This window comes from Oncorhynchus clarkii, chromosome 7 (assembly GCF_045791955.1).
Source record: "Oncorhynchus clarkii lewisi isolate Uvic-CL-2024 chromosome 7, UVic_Ocla_1.0, whole genome shotgun sequence".
Classification (NCBI taxonomy): Eukaryota; Metazoa; Chordata; class Actinopteri; order Salmoniformes; family Salmonidae; genus Oncorhynchus; species Oncorhynchus clarkii.
In genome coordinates, this window is record NC_092153.1 from 72,599,341 (window position 1) to 72,619,948 (window position 20,608).

At 43.9% G+C, this 20,608-nt stretch overlaps 1 protein-coding gene across 3 annotated transcripts in view; it reads left to right on the forward strand.

The window, feature by feature from the left end:
- LOC139413808 (pleckstrin homology domain-containing family G member 4B-like) overlaps window positions 1-20,608 on the forward strand; it is a 69,065-nt gene that overhangs the window by 25,564 nt on the left and 22,893 nt on the right. For all 3 annotated transcript variants that reach the window (XM_071161584.1, XM_071161583.1, XM_071161582.1), the window contains exons 3-12: window positions 118-1,717; window positions 2,959-3,165; window positions 3,344-3,467; window positions 5,768-5,861; window positions 11,999-12,085; window positions 12,370-12,486; window positions 12,997-13,095; window positions 13,177-13,325; window positions 13,585-13,723; window positions 16,399-16,521. In XM_071161584.1, coding sequence (XP_071017685.1) covers window positions 118-1,717; window positions 2,959-3,165; window positions 3,344-3,467; window positions 5,768-5,861; window positions 11,999-12,085; window positions 12,370-12,486; window positions 12,997-13,095; window positions 13,177-13,325; window positions 13,585-13,723; window positions 16,399-16,521 — 2,739 coding nt within the window. The remainder of the gene's footprint in view (window positions 1-117; window positions 1,718-2,958; window positions 3,166-3,343; window positions 3,468-5,767; window positions 5,862-11,998; window positions 12,086-12,369; window positions 12,487-12,996; window positions 13,096-13,176; window positions 13,326-13,584; window positions 13,724-16,398; window positions 16,522-20,608) is intronic.

Consider the following 20,608-nt stretch of genomic DNA (forward strand, 5'->3'; position numbering starts at 1 on the left):
GCTGGAACAAAAATGTGCAGTCCTACCGCAGGATTAATGTCGAAAAAATACTGACCTAAGAAATCGTAAATCCATGCAATTTACCTCCCTCCCCAACCTCTCCCTTCCTCTCCCCAGGCTGCGTACTCGGATGTGCTTTTCCTTTGTGAGGGCTGGCCCCTATGCCTTCGCGACAGGACCGTGATCCAGCTGGCCTCACTCAACCCTCTTCTGCTGCGCCCCGGAGACTTTTACCTGCAGGTGGAGCCCTTTGGAGAACAGGCAGCCCGCATCGTTCTCAAAAGTCTCTTGGAGGAGGGCTGCCGTGAGGTGGAGGAGACCCCCATCCCCGAGACCTCTTACCCGTGCATCTTCACCCTTGACTGGCTGAGGGAGGTGAATGACGGCCGCCATGGCACCCCACTGTCCCGCTGCCTCCTTTCCACCGACCAGGGAGTGATGAAAGTGCCCTGGGCACAAGTTGCCATTCCAGAGTTTTTGGACAAGCCCAAGACAATGACTACACCAAGTGTTATCCGTGACGTTCCGTTTGAGCCGACGGCGTTGCAGATTCCATCCTCTTCCGACTCTACTTCTTCCGCCCTTTCCCTAGAGACCATGATCCTTCCTGCCAGGGACGGGATCTCTGTGTCTTTGAGACTCATGGATGGTACCTCGAAACTAATCAAGGGGGACCATGAAAAATCTGTTCCCAAACCGTGTGCCAAACCACTAGTCAAGCCTGTGGGCTGGGTGTCGCCTAACACCTGGGACACCAGCCGGAACTACCGCGAGGTCGAAGGTGACTACGTGGATTTAGTGGATTTCGCAAAGAAGAAAGAGTCTCTTACGGGATGCAGTAAGACTCCCAACTCTTCTACTCCCCCTTTGTTCAAACCAGTCAGGCCCCCTCCCCCTGTACCGCTCATGAACAGCACCCCCTGTGGGCGCAGCCTCAGATTTTCAGAAGAGCCTTGCATGCCATGCAGCCAGAGGAGGCTAGGTCAGGAGCCTAGTGGACAGGAACTAAAATGCAGGTACAGGGACTCCTACCTGGCAGCTCTGCGCAACCCAGTTCCCTTTGAAAAGGGGAGCATAGGTCTGCTAGCTGCTCTGGAGGAGTCTGGCTCCTGTGAAGGGGAGGAGATGGGCTTCAGGGGTCACGCCAGAGGTCCGGGTCAGGACCCCGGGGAGTGCTGTAACCACTGTAAGGAGCCTATTGTAGGTCACGAGCCACACCAACATGGACACTTTGGTAAAGAACCCCCATTGGACCTAAATCACATACCACACAAATCCATTGAACCTGCCATAACTCACAAACCAGGAAAAAATACTATAGAAACTCAAATCATCCATAAACTGTGCCAAGGGGAACCCTATCTTCAGACACACCACATGGCCCATCAATCGGGACCTGACTCAAAGGTAGCGTTACCTCCGGCAATCTCTCACCTGGTCATGGTTGATGCATGCGAGTGTGACTACACCTCCAAGCCAATTTGGAACCCGGAGGCGGTGAAAACCATAGGTAAACACAAAACCAAGCCCAGGTCACTGTCCACCGTGTCTGAGAAGGCCAGAGGAAGTCCTCTGGTCCATAAACTGAACAACAGGAGCCACAGTGACATCTGCCCAGAGATGATTCCCCCCAGTTCCCAGGTGGTGCAATGTAAGAAAGGCAAGGCCTTTGGGCCGATGTCCCCCAAGCTGGACAGACAGCAGTCTGCCAAGAAAGGTAATAGTGACTATGTACAGCATCCATATTAGAACATCTCTCATTTGTCAGATGAAATTTCCTGAGTTATCAGTTTTCAGATGAAACAACTGGCAGTTTCGTCTGACAGCTGAGTGACTTCAACATCTGAATGCCCTATCTGTGACCACTGTGAGAACGAACCGTTTAATAACATGTTTAAAGGGACGTTCATGTTGTTTGGGATAACAACAGATTTAGGATTCAATGAGCCTATGCTTGCATTGAGTTGGCAATGAATTGAATCCTAGATAGAGTGTCAGTAGATTTTTACTGCTCTGCTATTGTATGAGATTAATGTTTTGTATTTCCCGAGGGTCGAAATACCTCACAGACAGAATTGCAACATTTAGGCTATAGTATTGTTGTACCACATTCAGCATACTGTCTTGCTTCATAAAAAGTGCATGTTTCAAATGGACATTGAAACCATCTCTGTGTACAACAACTAATTTAAACTCAACATTGACCCTTTCTACTGAAGAGAGTGTGCTGTGTCAAAGGACAGAGGATGCCATAAAGAGGCTCCCTATGAGGCTCCCTAACTCTAATAAGGCTGTACTCTGAGAAGGGGCCATTAGGCCAGTGTCCATTGGCTATGGTAGTAAACATGGCATTCCTTTAATGGAGAGAAACAGTTCCTGTTCCCTAAGCACTCACAAGGGCCCTAACAAGGACACTCAGAGGACTGTCAGTGAGCTAGGGAGGAACGAGAGTGCACTGTCCCCATTTCTTATTACATACTTCCTCCCTACACCCTCACAGGGGCACTCAGAAGACTATTGGACTGGTGAGGGAGAGGGAGCACAGACAAGCCTTTGTTGGCTCTGGAAGAAGTTAGAATGCTAGAAATCAAAGCCAGGCTTAACAGCCTCAAAGTGTTTGGCTACAGGGAGAGAGCATGTCCAATGCAAGGCTGTGAATTGCGTAAATGTGGCGCGTAAGGATAAGGTTTGCATGAAAGACTCCATTGAGATTCATCTCTGAAAAAATAAATGCTCCCAGTGCTAAAAGACCAAAGGTCAGTGAACAGGATATACAGTGAATACAGTGCAGAATAGTGTCAGAATTGCTTTGAAAATGCTGATCTATTGTTTCTTCGAAACAACAAGGAAGACTTTACAGTAGGGCATTGTTCTTCAACCCTGTGTGTTTCACAAACCGTGTCTATCTTCCTTGTTAAATTGAAATTCATATGATCTGTCATTTCTTTTCACCACAAGATCCCCAGCCTGGCAAAGTTGAAACGCGGGCTATTGCACCCCACAACAGACCTGACACCAAACCCCAGAGCCCAAAAACAAAGCCCTCAGCTCCCCCCATCCAACCCCCCTCCCCCGTATCCAGTTCTCCTCCATCTCCCTCCACCCAACACTCCATTTTCAGAAGCATCAGCGGTCTGCTTCACCTGGGCATTGTCAGTCTGCCAGGTACAGTGTTTTTTTCTGCATTGCGTTTAGTGTTATCCAGAGTTGTCCAATAACAAACACTCATTTTCGTTTTCAGTTGCAAAGCGTGTTGCTACGGTCTGCCCTTATGAATACGACCCTGGTCCACACTTTTCTTCATCTAACCTCTCCATGACACCCTTGTCTCCTCAACCTCCAGGGAGCAGAGACAGGGTGGGCAGGGCCGTGCTGGAGGTCCATGGGGACAGGCAGGGCTGGACATCTCCTCTGCTGTACGCCCATGAGGTGTGCAAAGTGCTACTCTACCTCCACTCCATCCCCAGGTAATACCAATCAATCCCTAATAATCTTCGGTGATAGTTCAAGGGAGTTTACTGTATGTGATTTGTATAGGGTGTGGGTGATCAACTAGTCTGGTCTGCCCTTACCTTACTATAATATCCAGTCATGCATGTGTTGTGTCCTTTTACTAGACACATTGTGTGAGATGACCTATGAAATTAATGACATGGAAATTAGTATTTTACATTGTTTGTAAATAATTGCACTTTCTAGTGCAAGTTGTCAAAACATTCCAGTCATGGATTTTTGGTTATATTTTTTAACCAAAGGGGGGCAGTAAAACATTACTGTACATGCCTCATACACAGGCCTTGTGCTTGAGCCCTATTTGAATACTCTATTAATGCATCCTTCCTTCTTTACTTCCTTCCTTCCTTCCTTCCTTGAAGTAATCACTGACCTGACATGGTTTGTGGATTCTACATTTACATTTTTGTAATTTATAAGACACTCTTATCCAGAGAGACTTACAGTGCATTCATCTTACAGTAAGATAGCTTTTTACATTTATTTTAAATGTATTTAACCTTAAGTCAGTTAAGAACAAATTCTTATTTACAATGACTGCCTACCAAAAGGCAAAAGACCTCCTGCGGGGACGGTGGCTGGGATAAAATAAATAACTAAATAAAAAAATAACATAGAAATATAGGACAAAACACACATCACGACAAGAGAGACAAAACAACACTACATAAAGAAAGACCTAAGACAACAACATAGCAAGGCAGCAACACATGACAAGACAGCATGGTAGCAACTATAGCTAGGTGAGACAACCACATATCACAGTCATAGTAAGTACATTTTTCCTCATTAAAGAAGCTATCAGTAATGTCGGTGCTAGTAGTGCATGTTTTTATTTTATTTTTTAAATCTTCTAGCTTTACCCCCAGCTGACATGGTCTTGGAGCTGGGACTGTTCAAAAGCCAAATGTCCTCATAATACACATTTTACAATCTAATCTGTTTAGACAGCTTTAATAATGGACACACTTTGAAGTTCAAGGTGACGGCTGCCTGGTTAAACAGATAGGCCCTTTAATGTTGTTGCCTTTATGTCCCTCATTTAACCCTTTATGATGCATCCAATCCTGACAAACCACAATGACTGCCAACTGGCTGGTATGCATGCTTTAAAAGAACATAGTGGTGGGGGCTTGAGTGGGGGGTACTCTCTCTGCGTGTGAGAGCTAGTTATCAAAATCCAGAAAAGAGACGTTCAATTCTTCAACCACCTAAAAGAAAGCAATTCCCAAACCTTCCATAACAAAGCCATCAGCTACAGAGAAATAAACCTGGAGATAAACTTGCCCCCTAAGCAAGCTGGTCCTGGGTCTCTGTTCACAAACACAAACATTTCCCAGGACTGCAACAAAATTAGACCCAACCAAATCATGAGAAAAGAAAAATAGAATTACTTGAAACATTAGAAAGAATGAACAAAAAAACAGAGCAAACTAGAATGCTATTTGGCCCTAAACAGAGCGTACACGGTGGCAGAATACCTGACCAATGTGACTGACCCAAAATTAAGGACATCTTTGATTATGTACAGGCTTAGTGAGCATAGCCTTGCTATTGAGAAAGGCCTCTGAAGGCAGAGTTGGCTCTCAAGAGAAGACATGCCATGTGCACACTGCCCACAATATGAGGTGGGAACTGAGCTGCATTTCCTAACCTCCTGCCAAATGTATGACCATATTAGAGAGATAGATTTTCCTCAGATTACACAGACCCACAAAGAATTTGAAAATAAATCAAATATTGATTAACTCCCATATCTATTGGGTGAAATACCAGTGTGCAATCAGAGCAGCAACATTTGTGACCTGTTGCCACAAAAAAAGGGAAACCAGTGAAGAACAAACACCATTATAAATACAACCTATATTTATGTTTATTTATTTTCCCCTTTGCACTTTAACTATTTGCTAATCATTACAACACTGTAGATATACATAATATGACATTTGAAATCTTTGTATTCTTTTGAATCTTTTGGAAGTGTAATGTTTACATTTATTTTTGTATTGCTTATTATCTATTTCACTTTCTTCGGCCATGTCAACATATGTTTCCCATGCCAATAAAGCCCTTAAATTGAATTGAGCGAAATACCCTTTGAATTGAGGGGGACGGAGACAGAGACAGAGGGAGAGGAGAGGTGAAACCACTAAAACCACTGAAATGACACCTCAATCAGGTAAAGTGAGAGAATGCCAAGATAGTGTGAACAACTTTCTAATATGCCCCAACTCACTTCCCTGTATTTTCCTAGAAAAGAGGTGCGGGACCTGGGAATGACAGTGGTGATCGATGCCAGGAAGAAACCTCCTCCCTCCTTCTTCTACAAAGCCCTACTGATGGTTCAGGTTAGGAAAATAAGAGCCAGTCCTTCACATTAAGAGTCAACTGTCAAACTATAATCCATCTGCCGATCTAGATTCTGAGATAAAGAGTTGATAGTGGGGTGTCATACCATGAGGTATCTAGTTACAGGGTGTTAAAGTTCAGGAACAGTCTTGTGAAGGGAACCAGATTAAAGTATGATGACCAAAGTATGAAAAATGACAGTTGCTTCTATATTGATAAAGTTTGACTGGTCCCTTCCCCCATGCCAAACACTTGGATTCATTTTAAAGAAGACAAGGTGACATCACCTTAACTGTCATTAAGGTACTCCAATGGCAACATGATATTCGCTTACCTCATTTAAATAAGTACCGCCTTGTGAACAACATCAGAGAATTATTGGTTGCAGAAGGGTGTGGTTTATATAGCTACTCTACTGGCACAAAATTTTTACTGTAGGATGTCAGCCTTTGTGACTCGTTTCAGGAAACTAGGCGTATGTCGCGGGTCACTACTTCACAGGAGAGCCGTTTGAACGTAAACTTTTATTTTAAATCAAAATGCGTTTTTTTGGCAGAAATGCCTTCTGGAACATGTGAAATTTCATGTGCCTTAATAACAAACTTGTATTTCATCTGTAAATACAAATAAAATTGTTTAATTAAGAGCCTAGTTGGTTTTGCCACAGAAAAAGTGAGAAACCTTCCCGCTACCCATGATTGGCTGAGATAATGAGTGGGCTGGACATGCCGAGAGATGAGTTTGGATTGGTCTGCCATATAGCATGCTTCTGTCTATTTGAGCTGGTCTGTATGTCTAGGTAATCCTCTCTAGCGCAGCTTTTTATTTTTATTGTATTGCGTAGTAAAACTGCATAAGCCCAATGTGAAGTTAAAGTGTCCTGTTAGCTAACTAACGTCAGCTGGCTGGCTCACTAGCTAACATTACGTGTATGGTCTCCACTTTCTGGAGGACCGAGTTTTGAAATCAGTGGAATTTGAGTATGATAGCTAAGGAGATGGAGAAAACATGTCTCCGGATTACATCTCAAACTAAGGGCAACCATAGTATCCGACAGGAGATGCGTACATCAATGATGTATGAGGGGAAGATAGTCTAGCTAGCTACATTTTCAGATATTACACGTTTTTAATTTTGACAGAAAGTGGTTTCATTTCAAGTTAAAGTGTACTGTTAGCAAACTAACGTTAGCTGGCTGGCTCGCTAGCTAACGTTACTTGTGGGATCTTATTATTCATATCTCAGACCCATTTACTTGACTAGTTATAGCCTAATGTTAGCTAGCTAACATGGAACCTGGTTGGTTAGCTACCTGTAGATTCTTGCAGGGTTGGGATTAGGGTTCATTGTTTACCTAGCTAGCTACATGTCTTAACAAAAGACTCTCGTCTGAGTGTGCCAGAGTGTAGAATCACTGATGAATTTACAAATGTTCAACACCTGTTGAATATGGCCGGTGTCAGTAAAAGTCGGCAAAAAAACGTAATTAAATTGTTGCAAGCAGCACAGTTACAGTCACCAGCACTCTGGATAACATGAAAACAGCGTAACCAGCTCTGCTAGGGAGAGTAAAATGGTCAGAGTGGGGTGTTCTCTCATTAAGTGTCTGGAAGTAGCTAGCAAGCTACTATTAGCAAGTTAGCTTGGGTGCTTGACTGCCGTTGTGAGGTCAGAACGACCCTACTCCTCGGCCAGAGCGTCCAGTGTGCGCTTGAACGCTCCGAGAGCGAAACACTCTGAATTTACGAACGGAAAATCTGATAGCACATTTGCAGTCACCAATGCTCTGGATAACAGCCTAACCAGCTCTGGTAGGGTGAGTAATGTTCAGTGAGCTGTTTTCTCATTTGTGTCTGGAAGTAGCTAGCAAGTTAGTTTGGACTACTTTTTATATAAATGTTTTTGTATTATTATTATTATGAACAAAACAAATACAAAAACAAACAATATACAAACAAGAGATACATTTTGTTCAATTTGTTAGAAAGTTTTATGGTACATATAGCTTTTTTGTTTTTACACTTACTGATCATTACAAAACAATATTTAAATTCTGTCTTAAACAATGCGAAGAGGGGTTTGTAAGCTGACATCTTCATTTTATGGATAAAGAATCTGCCATGAAAAATAAACAAATGAACAATGAAAGTGAAATGAGGGTCCATATAATTTGGATCAAAATAAAGCATAATATTAAGAGTCTTTCAAATGAACATTAACAGTAGTTTATTTTAAAATAAAATCTTCTAACTGACTCCAAAATTTCTGACATAAGAACAGTCCCAGAATAAATGGTCAAGAGTCTCTGGGTCACAACCACAAAATACATACTTGTCATAATAGCTGTTTTGAATTCTGTGTTTAATATAGGTTTTTACAGGGGTGCTTGACTGCTGTTGTTAGGACAGAATGCTCGGATCAACCCTTTAAGAGATGGGCGGGGCTAAACTTAAGAGGGTGTGAACAATGCTGAATGGGTGTAGACAAAGACGGTCTCTCCAGTAGTACCAATTTGAGCCGGTCGGTCACAAATATAATTAAAAGCTTACCCTATTCATCTATGGCAAAGATACGTATATGCAATGTTCCCTCACATTTTTGGGGGCACTGAGCTAATTTCAGATATGCTGAGTGCAAACTTGAACATTGTTTCAGTTCTGTGCAACTTCCAGTGTGTGTTACTGTGAACACTGAGGCTGTAACCGCTTTAAGTTACAGTTTCAGACAGTGGTCAACTAGGCTCTGTTGCTATTTGATCATTATGTAGACCTACCAGAGTGGCCCACCACCAAAAACAATGGAGGAAATGCATTGCATAACATTTTAACATGAAAATAGCTGTTCTATCATTCAGCCTACAGTAGCAGCCAATGTGTGTTGTTCAATGTAGGCCTACATTCCATGAGACTTCTGGGAAAAAAATATGTAGTGTTTGACTTTAACCTGCTTATCCACTTGTCCTTCAGACAAGGAGGTGACTGAAAATGTTGTTGTGTTGTTTGAGAAAGGAACCACTTTGCAAAATAAAATGCATTATTATTCCCATACCATTATTACAAAGAATCAGACAAATTATGCTACCCTCTGCCTATTGGCTACTTAGCTTATTCGAGCCTGTCTCAAATTGACCCATTGAGACAAAAAAATATTTTTACCTGACTAGCATTTCAAAGATAGAAATGCACACGTGTGGTGCTCTCGTAGGAAGCAATCATTCCCCAATTGATGACTATAAATAATCTATAGCTGGGCTAATAACTCGCCAACTAAATCAAATCAAATCAAATTGTATTTGTCACATGCACCGAATACAACAGTGAAATGCTAACTTACAAGCCCTTAACCAGCAATGCAGTTTTAAGAAAATACCTCAAATATGGTAAGAGATAAGAATAACAAATGATTAAAGAGCAGCAGTATATAACAATAGTGGGGCTATAAACAGGGCGTACCGGTACAGAGTCAATGTTCGGGGGCAACGGTGTTGAGGTAATTGACATAATATGTACATGTAGGTAGAGTTATTAAAGTGACTATTGCATAGATAATAACAGAGAGTAGCAGCAGCTTTCCAGAGGGGGGGGGGGGGGGGGGGGGCTCTTGGACCTAGACTTGCAGAAGCAGAGAGAACAGTCTATAACTAGGGTGGCTGGAGTCTTTGACAATTTTTAGGGCCTTCCTCTGACACCGCCTGGTATAGAGATTCTGGATAGCAGGAAGCTTGACCCCGGTGATGTACTGGGCCGTACGCACAACCCTCTGTAGTGCTTTGCGGTCGGAGACCGAGCAGTTGCCATACCTGGCAGTGATGCAACCCGTCAGGGTGCTCTCGATGGTGCAGCTGTAAAACCTTTTGAGGATCTGAGGACCCATGCCAAATCTGTTCAGTCTCCTGAGGGGGAATAGGTTTTGTCGTGCCCTCTTAACGACTGTCTTGGTGTGCTTGGACCATGTTTGTTGGTGATGTAGACACCAAGGAACTTGGAGCTCTCAACCTGCTCCACTACAGCCCTATCAATGAGAATGGGGGCGTGCTCGGTCCTCCTTTTCCTGTTGTCCACAATTATCTCCGTTGTCTTGATCACATTGAGGGAGAGGTTGTTGTGCTTGTACCACACGGTCAGGTCTCTGACCTCCTCACTATAGGCTGTCTCATCGTTGACGGTGATCAGGCCTACCACTGTTGTGTCATCAGCAAATGTAATGATAGTGTTGGAGTTGTGCCTGGCCGTGCAGTCATGAGTGAACAGGGAGCACAGGAGGGGACTGAGCATGCACCACTGAGGGACCCCCGTGTTGAGGATCAGCGTCGTGGACGTGTTGTTACCTACCCTTACCACCTGGGGGCGGCCCGTCAGGAAGTCCAGGATCCAGTTGCAGAGGGAGGTGTTTAGACCTAGGGTCCTTAGCTTAGTGATGAGCTTTGAGGGCACTATGGTGTTGAACGCTGAGCTGTAGTCAATGAATAGCATTCTCACATAGGTTGTCCAGGTGGGAAAGGGCGGTGTGGTGTGCAATAGAGATTGCATCATCTGTGGATCTGTTGGTGAGGTATACAAATTAGAGTGGGTCTAGGGTTTCTGGGATAATGGTGTTGATGTGAGCTAGGAGTACACGTCCTGGTAATCCGTCTGGCCCTGCGACCTTGTTAATGTGGACCTGTTTAAAGTCTTACTCACATCGGCTGCAGAGAGTATGATTACACAGTCGTCCGAAACAGCTGATGCATATTTTAGTGTTACTTGCCTCGAAGCGAGCATATAAGTTATTTAGCTCGTCTGGTAGGCTAGTGTCACTTTTAGTCTGGAATACTTTGCAGTCCCTGCCACTTCCGAATTGTGGTCAGATTTACCAAATGGAGGGCGAGGGAGAGCTTTGTACGCATCTCTGTGTGTGGAGTAAAGGTGGTCTAGGAATTTTTTCCTTCTGGTTGCACATTTAACATGTTGATAGAAATGAGGTAGAACTGATTTAAGTTCCCTGCATTAAAGTCCCCGGCCACTAGGACTGGATGAGCGTTTTCCTGTTTGTTTATGGCGTAATACAGCTCTTTGAGTGTGGTTTTTGTGCCTAGAAAATGATATGAACAAAATGTGCACACGTGGCTACATGCAGCTCTCACTTTGATCTCAAAACAAGTGCATCTACTCAGGACTGCTCATGCTGTAAACACAGTCCATTTCAAAGTGAATGGCACAGATCCATATATGGCAATGGTCGAATTGCATATAAGCCGACTGCAGCTCTGATTATTTATGCCGTACCGGTCTGTGTGTCAATACAATAGAATACTACTCTGAAGTGTTCTGCCCTACCACAAAATCTCTTGCATAGTTTGTTTTATTATGTTGCATTGAAAGTGACTATTATTGCGTTCATTCGATCACAATTGTCCCAGTAAAGAGAAATGCTGATAGTTTTAACTGAAAGGGAAAAGTCTAGAAAGAGTGAAGTTCAATCTCGTGCTTCTCACTGGTCCTGATATTTCTTCTGTGCGGCTTAGAGGGAACATTGCTTATATGTTTCCCCTTTCATCTGTCTGGTGTAAGCTAGTTAATGCCTAGCTTGGTCTTCATGCAGCATGGAACAAAAGGGGGGGATTGGTCGTTCAAAACTTTAACGCAGTTGTTAAGTCAACACATCCATCAGTGCTGCTGTGAACAGCATTACTAGACATGCCAAACGGAAGATGTATAAAAAATCTATATATAATTGATGCATTTCAATGTCTGAGTTGCTTTGTGTATCACCAAATTTGCTTGAGATTACTTTACGACAGTGCTCACTGCATCCAAGTTACTTGAAATAGTTGTTTCAAAGAGCTGTCAGTTCCCTGCACGCTCAGCCTGTCTTTTCAAACTTCCTGGTAGTTAGCTTAGAGAGAAAAAGTACTTTTCATAATGACTGTTCAGGACCTTTAAAATGCTGTATGGAGGTATCTAGTTACTGGATGTTAAAATGCAGTATGAAGTCATCTAGTTACCGGACGCTAAATTGCTAAACAACCAATCCGTCTGTACTGAAGAACAAGCTATGCAAACATTTTTCAATGGACCCTATATTCATATTGCATACATTGTGATGATCTGCAATGATGTCTTGTCCTGACATGTTTCCTTAATGGTCGTCTCCATAGGAACAAGCCCTGCATGCAGTCCGCATTGTGCTGATGCTAGTAGATAAAGACTCAAGCCCTCGCCCTGAAAGACACCCTGGACTACAGGTCAGAGGGCATACTGACACACATGCGCACGCACACGCACACGCACACGCACACGCACACACACCCATAATTCTGTTTTGCAAGACACCATGGATTTGTCTAAAGGGGGAGGGGGGGGTCCTCCTCTTGTCTCCTCTCCTTCATATACACTAATCTGAAAGCAATAGGAGGGATACGTCCTTTCCTCATTTTCCATCCTGCAATCTGGACTATTGAGACATGTCCACACAGGCCCTCGCTCTGTAATATGACTGACCCCTCCCCACATGCCTCCTGTCAATCAGATGGACATGGTGACTTCTCTGAAGGCCCTGCACAAGCTGGTGGAGGGACAACAGCTGACCTCTGAATTGGGCGGGACCTTCCCCTACAGCCACACTGATTGGCTGCAGTTTCATCAGGTGCAGTATAATATTTATAAATGGTTTCAACATATGTCATGGCCTCTTTAAATCATTTGTATGGTCAAGATTTCTTGTAGATTTCTAGTAAATCAAAGTGTCATCAAATTAATTTTAAATTGTTGTTGACAGATGTAGGATCTTATTTCGATCAACCTGTTGCAGGAGAACTGTCCTGCAATCCAGGAAATGTAAAACTTGTAGTGTAGTTGAGGTTTAAAAAGGCTTAAAAAGGCCTCTTAAGTTTTTTAATTTCCACTAAGAAATTTCAGACTATGAAAATGTTTTAAATCAACCCCTACATGTCCATTAATTATAATCCACATAATAATTCAAATTTCCTGTTGTTGCAGGATTAGTCAACAAGGATCTTCTTGGGATAGTGGGCGAGTTTGGGCTTGTTTGCATAGCTGTTGTCATTGGTATTCCAAAGCATAAACCCCCCCAATCTATTGCATTGGCTTTGTTTTGAGTCTGGATCCTAAAATCTATTTTCTTAATCCGTTTCAGAAGCTAATTTCCTTTGTGACGGACTTGCAAGGGGCAGCCCATATACTACATAGAGCAATCAAGAAAATTGATGGCAATCCAAAAATGGACACCACCCAGGTATTTACAGTTTCATGAAGTAACTTAAATAAAACATTCTTTTTTTTTAGCTTTAGGTTGTTGTTGTTGTTTTTTGTTCAGGACGTCCAGCTATCTATTCAAGATCAGAAGACCTCAATGAAAGAGGTACTGCAGGACATCCGATTGGTTACTTTACAGAGAGAAGGTGGGGCCATCCTGGCCAGAATGAGGAGGGAAGAGTTTCGATTTGCCAAGTCCGATGACTACAGGTATTGGTCTTCATAAAATTCATGATTTGTTGTGGATAACTGATGTGTAACACCCATACAATTGTGAAAGCCCTCCATGACACTGCCCAAGCTAAAACGGGCTATGTGGCAAGTGACCACAATTCATCCATCTCTATGGTATCAACCATCTAGGTGATGCCACGACAGCCATTTTGTGCCAGAACTCCATAAACCATCTATCATTGTGAAGTGGTGAGGACAGGAGTGAATGTTTGCTAACGTCCAGCTCTTATTACAGTGACGCTTTGGAGTCAGTGACGGTCCTGTATAACCAGGTGGAGGAGAGTGTTCATACGCTGGTGATGAGGTCCAACGAGTCACTGCGGCACCTGGACTTCCTGCTCAAACTCAGGGAGGCGGAGTCAGATCTCGACACGGTAGGTCAGGAGGTTGCTAAATAACTTTTATGCTCGCTTCGAGGCAAGTAACACTAAAATATGCATCAGCTGTTGCATCAGCTGGAGGACATTCAGATAGAAGTACAGTGTCTTCAGAAAGTGTTCACACCCCTTCCCTTGACTTCTTCTACATTATTTTGTGTAATAGGCTTGATTTCAAAATGGACTAAATAGAGATTTTTCTGTCACCTGCCTACACATAATACCCCATAATGTCAAAGTGGAATTATGTTTTTTTATATTTTTACAAATTAGTTAAAAATGAAAAGCTGAAATGTCTTGAGTCAATAAGTATTCAAACCCCTTTGTTATGACAAGCCTAAATAATTTCAGGAGTAACAATTTGCATTTTGACATGTATTTTATTTAACCTTCATTTAACGACGTTCTTATTTACAATGATGTCCTACCAAAAGGCAAAAGGCCTTCTGTGGGGACAAAACACATGGCAGCAACACATGACAACACAGTATATGTTGTGTTGCTACCATGCTGTGTTGTCTTGTGTTGCTACCATGCTGTGTTGTCATGTGTTGCTGCTATGCTATGTTATTGTCTTAGGTCTCTCTTTATGCCGTGTTGTGGTTTCTCTCTTGTCATGATGTGATTTTTTTCTTAAATATTTTTTTCATGTATTTTTTTAATCCCAGCCCTCGTCCCAAAGGAGGCCTTTTGCCTTTTGATAGACCGTCATTGTAAATACGAGTTTGTTCTTAACTGACTTGCCTAGTTAAATTAAGGTTTAAATAAAATACAAATAAAAGCATGGTAACAACACCACATAACAACAACATGGCAGCAGCACATCATGGCAGCAGCACAACATGGTAGCAAAACAAAACATGGTACGAACATTATTGGCACAGACAACAGCACAAAGGCAAGCAGGTAGAGACAACAATACATCACACGAAGCAGCCACAGCTGTCAGTTCCAGTCGCTAGCTGCGGCGAACTGAAAAGAGGAGCTTATAATAGTGTTTAACATGATTCATGAATGACTACCTCATCTCTGTACCCCACACATGCAATTATCTGTAAGGTCCCTCAACATTGTAGTTACTCCACAATAGTAACCTAATTAATAGAGTAAAAAGAAGGAAGCCTGTACAGAATTAAAATATTCCAAAACATGCAATTTGACAGAGCTTGAAGAATAATTGGCAAATGTTGCACAATCCAGCTGTTAATCGCTGCCACAGGTGCTTCTACAAAGTATTGACTCAGGGGTGTGAATACTTATGTACATTTCTGTATTTTATTTTCAATAGATAGATTTCTGTATTTTATTTTCAATAGATCTATAAAAATGTCTAAAAACATGTTTTCACTTTGTCATTATGGGGTATTGTGTGTGGATTGGTGAGATTATATATATTTTTCATCCATTTTGAATTCACGCTGTAACACAACAAGATGTGGAATAAGTCAAGGGGTATGAATACTTACTGAAGACACTGTATATTGTGTACAACAGACGTTCTTATTTGTCACTTAGAATAGGAAACTACGCCTGCCTGTTTTTAAGGATCGTACCCTTTTTTACAAATTTTCGCCTAAAATGACATACCCAAATCTAACTGCCTATAGCTCAGGACCTGAAGCCAGGATATTCTTGATACCATTTGAAAGGAAACACTTTGAAGTTTGTGGAAATGTGAAATTAATGTAGGAGAATATAACACTTTAGATTCCATCATCTTTGAAATGCAAGAGAATTTAGAGGATGGCCACCAGACAGCAGCAGTGTGTGTGCCAAGTTTCAGATTGTTTCAGTGAAGCATACATTACTACACTATATATATTGTATCAAGTCTGCCAGGAGTTTGTCCAAATGAGCCGGATTGGTCAATTTATACATTTTCAAGTACATAACTACAGAGAACATACCTTTTTTATTACCATAGCATTTTTGTAAGTTTAGACAACGTAAGGAATGTCATACATGTTGGATAATTAGCTTCCCTACAGAAAATACACTAACCTTCACACATCTAGATGGTCGGGTGGGGTGGGTGTGGCGCCAAAGACAGCAGGGGTTCAAACTGAAGAACCCAGTTCCTACATTTGAAAATAAAAATAGATTTTTATCAAACACAACTATGCTCCCTGTTATCTCTGGGACCCTCAGGATGACCAAACAAAGATTACTGAATGTAAGTACATTATTTACCTTCAGAGGTGAATGTGTCAAACCAGTTGCCGTGATAAAAGCAACTCAAACATTGAAATGCATCAATTATATATAGTTTTTTTTATACATCTTCCGTTTGGCATGTCTAGTAATGCTGTTCACAGCAGCACTGATGGATGTGTTGACTTAACAACTGCGTTAGAGTTTTGAACGACTCTCCTCAAACAATAGCATGGCATTTTTTCAATGTAATAGCTACTGTAAATTGGACAAGGCAGTTAGATTAACATGTATGCTATCTGCCAATATAAGACATGTCTATGTCCTGGAAAGTTGGCTGTTACTTACAACGTCATTCTAGTCACATTAGCAACAACCTTCCCAGTTTAGGGAAACCAATCCCTTAGAGGTCAAATCAAGGGCACCTAAAATGATTGAAAGAAAACTAATACTCTATTCACGTAGGTCTGATTAGTATGCCTTATGATATATATTTTTCTATCTGAATGTGTACTTCATAGGCCAAGATGTGGTTTAATACAGAAGGAGAGCAACAGCTAAGGGTTTCCAACTCAACAGAGGACACCCTGGAGAGTGTGAGCAAAGCCCTTCAGCACTTTGGCTCCTTCCTCACTCAGGCCAAGGTACAGCTGGGTTGGGGTTAGACTGTTAATAAAGGTATATTCAAGTCAATGAACGAAAATGTTTGTAAAACTCACAGAGTGGGCCTTTAAGGCCTTTAAGGGCTGATTCCTTAGTTGAGATCTATAGATGATATTCACATTTCTGTGCAGACCCCCTGTTGTCCTTAGTGGAAACTATTCACAAAGGTCTGGTTTATATAGAAACAGTTTTACTAGTCGGAAGTTTACATACACCTTAGCCAAATACATTTAAACTCAGTTTTTCACAATTCTTGACATTTAATCCTAGTAAAAATGCCCTGTCTTAGGTCAGTTAGGTTCACCACTTTATTTTAAAAATGAGAAATGTCAGAATAATAGTAGAGAAATGTCATGTTCTGACCTTAGTTCTTTTGTTATGTCTTTGTTTTAGTATGGTCAGGGCGTGAGTTGGGTGGGTTGTCTATGTTCGTTTTTCTATGATTTGGTATTTCTGTGTTTGGCCTGGTATGGATCTCAATCAGAGGCAGCTGTCAATCGTTGTCCCTGATTGAGAACCATACTTAGGCAGCTTGTTTTCACTCTTGAGTTGTGGGTGATTATTTTCTGTTGAGTGTTTCAATTCTGCACCAGACAGAACTGTTTCGGTTTTGTTCGTTCACTTTGCTGTTTTTGTTCAGTGTTCAATTTCTTTATTAAAAATTATGGACAAATACCACGCTGTGCATTGGTCCTCACCTTCTTCCACCAACAACGGCCGATACAGAATCACCCACCACCAAAGGACCAAGCAGCGTGGTAATGAGCAGCGCTATCTGGAGGAGGTGACAACATGGGACGAGATAGAAAGGTGGTCGGTCGACCCAGGGAGAGTGCCGGAGCCCGCCTGGGATTCTCTGGAACAGTGCGAGGAGGGATACCGGTGAATGGAATTGGCACGGCGATCAAGGAAGCCCGAGAGGCAGCCCCAAAAATGTATTGGGGGGAGGCACATGGGGAGTGTGGCTAAGTCAGGTAGGAAACCTGCGCCAACTCCCCATGCTTACCGTGGAGAGAGGTGGACCGTGCAGGCACCGTGTTATGCCGTGAGGAGCACGGTGTCCCAAGTGCGCAGGCATAGCCCTGTGCGTTACATCGCAGCGCCTCGTATCGGCCGGGCTAGAGTGGGCATCGAGCCAGGTGCCATGAAGCCGGCTCAGCGCATCTGGTCTCCAGTGCGTCTCCTTGGGCCGGGGTACATGGCACCAGCCCTACGCATGGAGTCCCCGGTTCGCAAGCATAGCCCAGTGCGGTCTATTCCACCTCGCCGCACTGGCCTGGCTACGGGGAGTATCCACCCAGGTAAGGTTGTGCAGGCTCGGTGCTCGAGACCTCCAGTGCGCCTCCTCGGTCCGGTCTATCCGGTGCCTCCTCCATGCACCAGGCCTCCGGTGGCAGCCCCCCGCACCAGGCTGTCTCTCCTTCTCCTCCCTACAGAGTCTCCCGTCTGTCCTGAGCTGCCAGAGTCTCCCATCTGTCCTGAGCTGCCGGAGTCTCCCGTCTGTCCTGAGCTGCCGGAGTCGCCCGTCTGTCCTGAGCTGCCGGAGTCGCCCGTCTGTCCTGAGCTGCCGGAGTCGCCCGTCTGTCCTGAGCTGCCGGAGTCGCCCGTCTGTCCTGAGCTGCCGGAGTCGCCCGTCTGTCCTGAGCTGCCGGAGTCGCCCGTCTGTCCTGAGCTGCCGGAGTCGCCCGTCTGTCCTGAGCTGCCAGAGTCGCCCGTCTGTCCTGAGCTGCCGGAGTCGCCCGTCTGTCCTGAGCTGCCAGAGTCGCCCGTCTGTCCTGAGCTGCCGGAGTCGCCCGTCTGTCCTGAACTGCCGGAGTCGCCCGTCTGTCCTGAGCTGCCGGAGTCGCCCGTCTGTCCTGAGCTGCCGGATCCGCCCGCCAGTCAGGAGCTGCCGGATCCGCCCGCCAGTCCTGAGCTGCCGGAGCCGCCCGCCAGTCAGGAGCTGCCGGAGCCGCCCGCCAGTCAGGAGCTACCAGGGCCGCTGGTCAGTCAAGCTGCCAGAGCCGTCCGTTACTCCGGTGCTACCGGAATCGCCCTTCACTCCGGAGCTGCCGGAATCCCTGGCCACTCCGGCGCTGCCGGAATCTCCTGTCCATTCGGGACCTGTTGCAGTCCGAGGTCGGCGGCGAGGGTCGCCGCTCGAAAGGCGTCACGGAGGCGGGTTAAGAGGCGGAGAAAGACTATGTTGGAGTGGGGTCCACGTCCCGCACCAGAGCTACCACCGCGGACAGACACCCACCCAGATCCCCCCCTATAGGTTCAGGTTTTGCGGCCGGAGTCCGCACCTTTTGGGGGGGGGGGTACTGTCACGTTCTGACCTTAGTTCTTTTGTTATGTCTTTGTTTTAGTATGGTCAGGGTGTGAGTTGGGTGGGTTGTCTATGTTTGTTTTTCTACGATTTGGTATTTCTGTGTTTGGCCTGGTATGGTTCTCAGAGGCAGCTGTCAATCGTTGTCCCTGATTGAGAACCATACTTAGGATACCTGTTTTCACCCTTGAGTTGTGGGTGATTATTTTCTGTTGAGTGTTTGTATTCTGCACCAGACAGAACTGTTTCGGTTTCGTTCGTTGGCTTTGTTGTTTTTGTTCAGTGTTCAATTTATTTATAAAAAATTATGGACGCTTACCACGTTGCGCATTGGTCCTCACGTTATTCCACCAACAATGGCGATTACAAGAAAATGATTTACTTCAGCATTGAATTATTTCATCATGTTCCCAGTTTGTCAGAGGTTTACATACACTCAATTATGTATTGAGTATTTTGTAGCATTGCCTTTAAATTGTTTTACTTGGGTCAAACGTTTCGGGTAGCCTTTCACAAGCTTCCCTCAATAAGTTGGGTGAATTTTGGCCCATTCGTCCTGACAGAGCTGGTGTAACTGAGTCAGGTTTATAGGCCTCCTTGCTCACACATGCTTTTTCAGTTCTGCCCACAAATTTTCTATAGGATTGAGGTCAAGGCTTTGTGATTTCCACTCCAATACCTTGACTTTGTTGTCATTAAGGTAATCAGATGGCTACCCGGACTATTTAGTCCGTATTTCTTTTGGCGGTTTTAGAGTAGCGGCTTCTTCCTTGCTGAGCGGCCTTTCAGGTTATGTCGATATAGGACTCGTTTTAATGTGGATATACAGTGGGGAGAACAAGTATTTGATACACTGACGATTTTGCAGGTTTTCCTACTTACAAATGATGTAGAGGTCTGTAATTTTTTATCAAAGGTACACTTCAACTGTGAGAGACAGAATCTAAAACAAAAATCCAGAAAATCACATTGTATGTTTTTTTAAAGTAATTCATTTGCATTTTATTGCATGACATAAGTATTTGAATCATCAGAAAAGCAGAACTTAATATTTGGTACAGAAACCTTTGTTTGCAATTACAGAGATCATACATTTCCTGTAGTTCTTGACCAGGTTTGCACACACTGCAGCAGGGATTTTGTCCCACTCCTCCATGCAGACCTTCTCCAGATCCTTCAGGTTTCGGGGCTGTCTTTGGGCAATACAGACTTTTAGCTCCCTCCAAAGATTTTCTATTGGTTTCAGGTCTGGATACTGGCTAGGCAACTTCAGGACCTTGAGATGCTTCTTAATAAGGAGCCACTCTTTAGTTGCCCTGGCTGTGTGTTTCGGGTCGTTGTCATGCTGGAAGACCCAGCCACGACCCATCTTCAGTGCTCTTACTGAGGGAAGGAGGTTGTTGGCCAAGATCTCGATATACATGGCCCCATCCATCCTCCCCTCAATACGGTGCAGTCGTCCTGTCCCCTTTGCAGAAAAGCATCCCCAAAGAATGATCTTTCCACCTCCATGCTTTACGTTTGGGATGATGTTCTTGGGGTTGTACTCATCCTTCTTCTTCCTCCAAACACGGCGAGTGGAGTTTAGACCAAATGGCTCTATTTTTGTCTCATCAGAACACATGACCTTCTCCCATTCCTCCTCTGGATCATACAGATGGTCATTGGCAAACTTCAGTCGGGCCTGGACATGCGCTGGCTTGAGCAGGGGGACCTTGTGTGCGCTGCTGGATTTTAATCCATGACAGAGTAGTGTGTTA